The following is an 8,697-nucleotide window of genomic DNA, read 5'->3' as shown; positions in this document are numbered from 1 at the left end:
GATGTCCGTCGGTTTTATCCTAAGGTATTTGGCCTTTTCTTTAGTAATGCGCACACCCAAATGTGATTTTTCGCTAATGTTTTCATAGTTCTCGTCAAATCTAACAAACAGAGTTCGATGAATATTTTGTCGGAGACTAAAAGTGTTAACATTTGGCGAACTTAAAGGACCAAAACTGTTACGTGCATACTTAAGAGACTATTTTTAACTAACCCTCATAGTTGAGGGACCATTTTTGTTAACTTATGACAAATTTAAAGGACCAAAACCGTTAAATGCATAGTTAATGGACTATTTTGAACCTAACCATTTATGTCCTTTTGTCCTAAGAAAGACCAGAGAAGACGACAAAATGTCCTAAAATTTCCGATCTGTATGTAGAATTCAATAATTGTACTAGTACTAATTATTAGTTGGCACTTGGCAGAATCCATTTTAGTGAACCATTCTACTAGCTCCAGTTGACTTTGCCAGTCAACCCCTGAAAGCAAACTCACAGGTGCAGCCATGGCAGATGTAGCAGTGAAGTTCCTAGTAGAAAACTTGATGCAACTATTAATTGACAACGCTGATTTAATTGTTGGTATAAAAGGTGAAGTTGAAGAATTACTCAGAGATCTCAATGACTTCAATGCTTTTCTAAAATAAGCTGCTAAATCAAGAAGGGACAATGAGGTTTGTCGAAGAATAATCAAACTTGTTTAGAATTTGATATTTGTTAGTATTTTTAATTCAAGTCTATCCATAGCAGGAGTATTAATATTATTTCTTAGATTTCTATTACTACTTGCAGTTTTCTTAGTTTCGGTTATCTTATTATCTTGTTATTTTTGTTTCTTTTTCATCGGGTTTATCGGAAACAAACTCTCTGTCTTCTCAAGGTAGGGTTACGGTCCGTATACACTCTACCCTCCCTAGACTCCACTTGTGAGATTATATTGGGTTTGTTGTTGTTGTTGTTGTTGCATTTGTATGATTCATGTCTTATGTCTAAATAGGAATTGTAATCAAGTTTATATAGGAGTAGACAGAAGCAGATCGATGATTTAAGTTTTATGGGTTCAATATTTAAGGTTCTTGGCATTAAACACATTATATTTTCAAAATTATTGGTTCGTATCTACTATTTGTTGCAATTTTTGTACATCTTTTCGTATAAATTTATGCTCTGCATCAGAAGTATTGGGGTTCCAATTTCTAAGTAAAGCATAGGTTTTGCAGTATTATAAATAGGGTGCTATTGCTTATTTTCAAAAAATTAGCGATCATTCAAAGATTTATTGAGTTTATGAGTAAGTTATTTTCCTTCAGGTTTTGAAAGAACTGGTGAAGAAAATCAGGAAAGTGGTGAACGATGCTGAGGATTCGATTGATAAATTTGTGATTGAAGCTAAGAGACATGACGATAAAAATAAATTTCTTCAGTGGTTTCATCTTACTCATGTTGCTAGAGCTAAAGGGGTGGCCGATGAGATTAAAATTATAAGGGACAGGGTGAAGGCAATTCGTGAGGATGATGCTTATGGTCTTCAAGCTATTTCATTTGATGATAATCCCAACAGAGGTGATGAGGAGAGGAAGGTATATTAAGTGGATTTCTCACTCTTTTAATTTCTACTACAGTCAAACCTCTATAACGGCATCGTTTCTGCTATAGTAAAATGCTCTTATAGTGAACATATAATACAACGTGACATGAAAAAGCCGTTTCAAAAAAATTGGACACGTTATAATGAAATATTATTACAGAGGATGATTGTTATAGAGAGGTCTGACTTTAGTTGCTTTTTTTACATTTTTATGACATTTTAATTTTATATTATCTTGGAATGTGACGAGCTTGAATAGGCAGGGACGAATGTAGAGACTAGAGTGGGAGTTATGAGTTTATCCAAACCCGTAGATTTGGCTCCGACCCTATATATGTGTTAAAAAAACAACTGAATAAGTACAAATAATTGAGTTGTGGTAGAATCCTGAACTCAAACTCATATAAAGTTCAAATCCTGAATCTGCGTGAATAAAGCGATATGGATAGTGGGGATTTATATAGCCAACCCAAACTTGCTTGAGATTGACTGGTTGCGGGTAATAGTTCTTTTTCTGTACTGGTTTCCTCTTTTTTTCTCTGTTTTTCTTGCTGATGTTTTTATTATCTTGTGCTAAGTGTCAAGCTGTGTGTTGAAACTAAAAATGAATTCGGACAACTTATGTCAAACAGTTTAAAATAAAACCACCAAGAATTAGTTGAATTTTATTATGAGAAGCAGAAAAGGATAGGAAAAAAACAGAGGAGTAGGCCAAAGCTCCCTTATTAAAAATACAGCTTGAGAGAAAGAGGTGATGCCCTCAAGTTAATTCATATCTATGTTATGGATTTCTGTAAATAAATGTGCTGCATGTTTACAATTCAAGAAGATTATGTATTTCTGGCTCTTTGTTCTCCATTTGAGCTATGTCCTAAAAAGGACAGGCAATCAAGATTGAGTGCAGACAGTCAACTAGGACTTTAATTGCATTTATCCTCTGTACATTGTGTAAAATAGAGTGACATTCATCTAATATCATTTCTAAGACCTTATTCTTCTTTAAATTCCTAAAACAGGTCCCTGTAGTTGAGGAAGATGACGTGGTAGGTTTTGATGAGGAAGCAAAAACTGTAATTGATCGTCTCATCGGAGGATCAGATGATGTCGAGGTTGTGCCAGTCGTTGGTATGCCTGGTCTTGGAAAAACAACTTTGGCATATAAGATCTACAAGGATCCTAAGGTTGAGTATGAGTTTTTCACCCGCATTTGGGTATACGTCTCTCAAACATTCAAGAGAAGGGAAATATTCCTCAACATCATCAGCAAATTCACTCGTAACACCAAACAATATCATGATACACCAGAGGACGACTTAGCAAATGAAGTAAAGGATCTTCTTGGAAAGGGTGGGAAATATCTTATTGTTTTGGATGATGTGTGGACGAGGGAAGCTTGGGATCGCATCAAAGTTGCTTTCCCCAATAATCATAAACGGAATAGAGTCTTGATGACTACTAGACAAAAAAATGTGGCTAAGCTTTGCAATGATAAACCTCATGATCTAAAGTTTTTGACTAAAGATGAAAGTTGGGAGCTACTTGAGAAGAAGGTTTTTCACAAGGAAAAGTGTCTACCTGAGTTAGAGTTACGCGGAAAAAGTATAGCCGAAAAATGTATGGGCTTGCCTCTTGCAATAGTTGTTATCGCTGGAGCTTTGATAGGCAAAGGAAAGACAACAAGGGAGTGGGAATTGGTGGCTGAAAGCGTGGGCGAGCACCTCATAAATAGAGATCCAGAGAACTGCAAGAAATTAGTGCAAATGAGTTATGACCGTTTGCCTTACGACTTAAAGGCGTGTTTCTTATATTGTGGGGCTTTTCCGGGAGGTTTTGAAATTCCAGCTCGGAAGTTGATTCGTTTATGGATATCGGAAGGATTCATACAATACCAAGGATCATTGACTCTAGAGGATATAGCAGAGGACCACTTGAATGATCTTGTCAATAGGAACTTAGTGATGGTAATGAAAAGGAATTGTAGCGGTCAAATCAAAACATGTCGTGTTCATGACATGTTGCATGAGTTTTGCAGACACGAGGCTATGACGGAGGAAAATCTTTTTCAAGAAATCAAACGAGGGCAAGAACGGTCTTTTCCAGAGAAACGAGAGTTAGCCACTTATCGTCGCTTGTGTATTCATTCCTCTGTTCCTGAATTCTTGTCAACAAAGCCCTCCGGCGAGCATGTCAGGTCATTCTTATGCTTTGGCTCGAAAAAAATTGACATGCCTTTAAATGACATACCTGCCATCCCCAGAGCATTTCCCTTGCTTAGGGTATTAGATACGGAATCGATCAAGTTCAGTCGTTTTTCTAAAGAGTTCTTCAAGTTATTCCATTTGAGGTACATTGCTTTCTCAACTGATAAGATTATTACCATTCCTCCGAACTTTGGGAATCTTTGGAATGTACAAACACTTTTAATTGAGACGCAACAGGGTACTCTTGACATCAAAGCAGATATTTGGAATATGACCAGATTAAGGCATGTTTGCACAAACGCCTCTGCTACATTGCCTTCCCCTAAACGCCCCAAGAGCGGAAAGGACAACTTGGCGAATCGTTGCCTACAAACACTTTCTACTATAGCACCTGAATGTTGCACGGCGGAAGTTTTTACTCGAACTCCTAATCTCAAGAAATTAGGCGTTCGTGGAAAAATAGATGCACTTTTAGAAGACAGTAATTTGTTCAGTAACATAGGTAAGTTAGCTTGCCTCGAAAATCTGAAGTTGGTGAACGATACTCGTCTAAGTAGTAAAGAGCTACGCCTTCCTCCAGCATATATTTTTCCTCAGAAGCTAAAAAAGCTCAGTCTGATAGATACTTGGTTTGACTGGAAAGATATGTCTATATTGGGTCAATTAGAGTACCTCGAAGTGCTGAAGTTGGAAGAAAACGCGTTTAGGGGACAGTTGTTGGACCCGGAGGACGGTGGTTTTCCTCGTCTGCAGGTCCTGTGGATCGAAAGGACAGATTTAACTTCTTGGAAGGCCTCATCCGGGAACTTTCCACGATTAAAACGCCTTGTTCTTATAGCATGTGATAAGCTTGAGGAGCTCCCAGCTGAACTGGCTGATGTGCAAAGCCTCCAGTTAATGGAACTCCAGAGTTGCAACGAATCTGCTGCTAAATCTGCACGAGCGATACTAAAGAAGAAACAAGAAAAAGAAGGCGGCGGATTCAAGCTTTCTGTATTTCCTCCAGATCTTGGATTGTAACTTTAAAGATTGCTTCATTGGCACTTGACAGGTGAGTTAAAAGTCAGACTAAGTCTTCATATGTTATTTAGTTATTTCTCTGTTAAATTTCCTACATTTACCCGAGTTCGCGTCAACCAGGATTCTTTTTTAATATGATGGTATTCTTGATTCTTTCCAGCATTTGATGCAAACTTAAAATTAAATGCACAAACCAACAGATTTTCGTCAACAAATCAAAAGAATCAGCATATATTTATTACATTTCCAGTATTTGATGTGGTAATTTCAAATAAACACCAGCAGAATTTCGTCAAGAGTGAAAAAGAATCAGTTTTGACTCTACTATCTTTCAAATTCCGATATCCTTTAGCCAGCAATATTGTATACTTATTATATGGTAATTGTTGTTGCAGTGAGTAGCACTTTCAATGATTTAACACTATTTTTATCTGCTGGTGGAACCGAACTAATAATGGTTGAGTGAGCAACTGAGCATTGAATACATGTTTTTGCTGAGTTGAAAGTAAGGGTGTTTAGGTATATTCAATCCAATCTTCTGATCAGTTCATAGTAGGACGTGCGTGTCTTGATTTCTTGAGCAGCTGAAGCACTAGGATGAGTACTGTTTGTGCTAGTGCTGCCTACGGTCGAATGTTGACCGTCTTTTTTTTTTTTCCTTCTCTCTTTTTCTAATCAAGACAAACATTATATATCGTAACCAAGACAAACCTTGTCTATGTGTTTGGTATGACGGAAAATATTTCACTTTTTCGACAGATATAAAGTACATGCCAGCTGATCATGCATCGTTTTGCATAGGGGCTTTTGTCATTTCTGATACCGGAGTCACTGCAAATCCTTCAGCTTGCTACTACTACATTTGCCTTACTGGTTATATATAACAGTATTAACAGAGAAGTCTCCTGCTAATAAAAGCTGCATTTGGTTTCAAAGAGACTTCCACTGCACTATGCCAAAATGAAGATGAGTTTGGAGCATTTTTTTTTTCTATTGTTGTGTCTAGATTCACACTGAAGAAGAGCCTGTCATTGGCAATTAGTTTCTATATGTACTGTTGCCTTGTTGATTGTGACTTCATTGTTGTAATTTTAACTTGTTTTGTGCTCTTTCTTTGTTTCTGTAAGTCGTCTTGGTTTTCCCTTCTCTGGACTTGGTTCTTGATGTACATTGATGAATTCTTGTGAAACAGTAGAATGTTATCTTATTGTTGTTGCTTATTTATTTTGTTAGGATCGAAATAACCAAATTGAAAGTTACTGGTTCTCAATGAAAGCTATCACATTCAACAGAGAGGTAAATTCGATATTATTAGTATCATCAACAAACAAATTTATTAATTAACGTGAGAATTACATAGTTAAACAGTATACACATATCACAAATACAACCTTGTATAAACTACCCAATTTTACATTTTCTCTCCAATAGAAGGTACATAAAAAAAAAAAGATGTCATGGCACAAACAAACATCACTGTTTTAAATATTGATTACACAACAGAAGAGACTAATTAACGACTCATGGAAGATGTAGGAATGGGTGGCTCAGTTACCCCTTCTCGTTTCCATTTCTCAACATTGCCTTCCCATCCTGACAAAGTCAATACCTTAATTAGTATTGAAAATAAAATTTTCAGTAGAGAAGAGCATATTTATAATTTGTAGTGGTCGAGGAAGTATGGATTGTAGCAATTGCACTTAAAGTATAAATGAAAGGAGTGGAATAAAGTATTGCGGGGATTTTCAATTCTAAACATGGGTATATTGAAAATCTTACAAACCCCTAGATTTCCAATTTTAAAACAGTTCATGCCAAGATGACGAATATGTTGTAGGTGCCTCTACATGAGCTTCGGATTACCAAATACTGTATGAACGGCAGGTACCATAGGAACTTTGACGGCGAAAAAAGTAATCCACATAAAGATTTGGTGCGCAGATAGTTATACCTTTCATGTGGGTAGGAACTTATCCCATAAGGAATTTCACTACCTTAAGGCCTTTATAGTTACAATTGCCATTCACCAGGACTTTGGTCGTCGGCATCCTTATCATCAGGTCACCAATTTCCGTGACATTCTGGCACTGGGCAAGTTAGTTCTTTAAAAGAAAAGAGTGAATTTTATAGTTACAATTGCCATTCACCAGGACTTTGGTCGTCGGCATCCTTATCATCAGGTCACCAATTTCCGTGACATTCTGGCACTGGGCAAGTTAGTTCTTTAAAAGAAAAGAGTGAATTTTATGCTTTGAGAATTTTAAATGCATTTGATTTTTGAGTTCAAGTTCTATATTGTACAAAAACATTTATACAATCTAAGTCATTCATAAGACAATTGCATGTAGTCTCTATAATTTTCACTAACCAGTATTTATATTGTCAGTATATATAACTTAAATTTATATTTTTACCAAGGGATGGATTGGCGCCGCGGTTTTTGAGTTCCCTGTATTCTTGACAAATACCACAAACACAACAGCAGCAACTAATCAAAGTGTCCGAGTATGGCGTCTCTGGTAATTTAAATATTTCTCGCAATTTTCTTCTATATCTTCTTCCATAAATCCATCCACAGTGAATGCTACCCATAGCATAAGCCAGAAGACAAGCATGTCCTTTAGCTGCCATTTATGAAATTTGCATTTTAGTTAGCACAATTGTATAACAATTATTAAGACGAAATCGAGTAATGTTTAATTTTAGTGATACTAGGTGAAGTTTTATTTGGAATGTTCTAATTTGATAATTCTTGGTTTAACAAGGCGCAATTGGTGTGTTTGATACGAAGGAAAATATTTTTCAGAAAAAACTCTATCTCATTATTCCACCCTCTTTAAAACTTAGAAGCTATTCCAAATGGACTTTCGCGGATTTACCATTTATGTATGGGTACGACAGGACTCAATATTTTTGGCTAGAACCATGTATATATATTAAAAAATAAGTTCACGGATCCGCCTCTGCTAGAGAAAAAACATTAGAAGAGAAAGGTTGTTTTTCCCCCTTTTAATGAAAAATATTTTTGCTATTTGCCTATTTGATTATCAATAAAACAACTTATTTTCTAAAAAATATTTTCCTTAATATCCAATAAACCCCTGAATGTTATAAATTTTTCTTACATGTAGTGCCTTGATCAAGTATCTCAACGACCTCTCCCGTGGTAACACATGGACAAAAGCAAGTCTTCACACCTTCAAAAAGAGATTTTAAAAAATAAAGTTAAAAAATTGAAGGTTAGAATACTAATTAAGAGAGAGAAAACAAATTAACCACGGAGTTTTTTTAATTAAAATTAAGGGTGTATAATCAAAGTAATTACAAAGAGATCCATCATCCCAGCAGTCGAAGAGATTTGTTGTCCACTGGCCTTCTGTTTTCATCTTCTTCTTTTTTTCTGGTTATTGCAATAGGAAATTGAAGAAGCAATTAGCTTGAGAGATTCTTGAGGACTTAACTTGCTTTGTCACTTTAATTATAATCACTTGAGAAAATTAGCGACCCTTTTATACTTTCATGATACTGGATAACGTAAAGATTTGTACATTAATTTTTTCCCAGGAAATTTCATAAATATGTCCTCCAATCTTCACTTATTGTTATTGTTTATTTGCCACGAATGACCTTACTAAATTATTTTATTATCTATAAATCTATATCCGATTTTACTATAATAATTTATTGGTTACGTTCAAAATCATAGTGAGCACACGAAAGCTTCACATTTCTTGGATATTTCGTTTCTACAATTCAAAGGCCACTTCAGGAAACAATAAAAGAATATAAAAATAGAAGACGGTTATGATATATAAATTATATAGTATATAATTAGGGTGGATTTGACCAACTCATATCTAAGTATTAAACTATCATTCTCCTGAACT

At 35.6% G+C, this 8,697-nt stretch overlaps 1 protein-coding gene and 1 pseudogene across 1 annotated transcript; one reads left to right on the top strand and one right to left on the bottom strand.

Moving 5' to 3' along the window:
- Positions 1 to 365: 365 nt before the first annotated feature.
- On the top strand, positions 366 to 6,030 carry LOC132641808 (putative late blight resistance protein homolog R1A-3; annotated as a pseudogene).
- A 109-nt stretch (positions 6,031 to 6,139) lies between these two features.
- On the bottom strand, positions 6,140 to 8,380 carry LOC132642801 (protein PLANT CADMIUM RESISTANCE 9-like). The gene is made up of 4 exons (XM_060359833.1): positions 8,136 to 8,380; positions 7,936 to 8,007; positions 7,225 to 7,434; positions 6,140 to 6,403 (listed from the first exon to the last, which is right to left on the bottom strand). The coding sequence occupies exons 1-4, from the start codon at positions 8,194 to 8,196 to the stop codon at positions 6,324 to 6,326; spliced, it is 423 nt and encodes a 140-aa protein (XP_060215816.1). The 5' UTR covers positions 8,197 to 8,380; the 3' UTR covers positions 6,140 to 6,323.
- Positions 8,381 to 8,697: the final 317 nt, after the last annotated feature.

This window comes from Lycium barbarum, chromosome 5 (assembly GCF_019175385.1).
Source record: "Lycium barbarum isolate Lr01 chromosome 5, ASM1917538v2, whole genome shotgun sequence".
Classification (NCBI taxonomy): domain Eukaryota; kingdom Viridiplantae; phylum Streptophyta; class Magnoliopsida; order Solanales; family Solanaceae; genus Lycium; species Lycium barbarum.
Note: the sequence above shows the minus strand (reverse complement) of the source record. Positions and strands in the feature narration are given on the sequence as shown.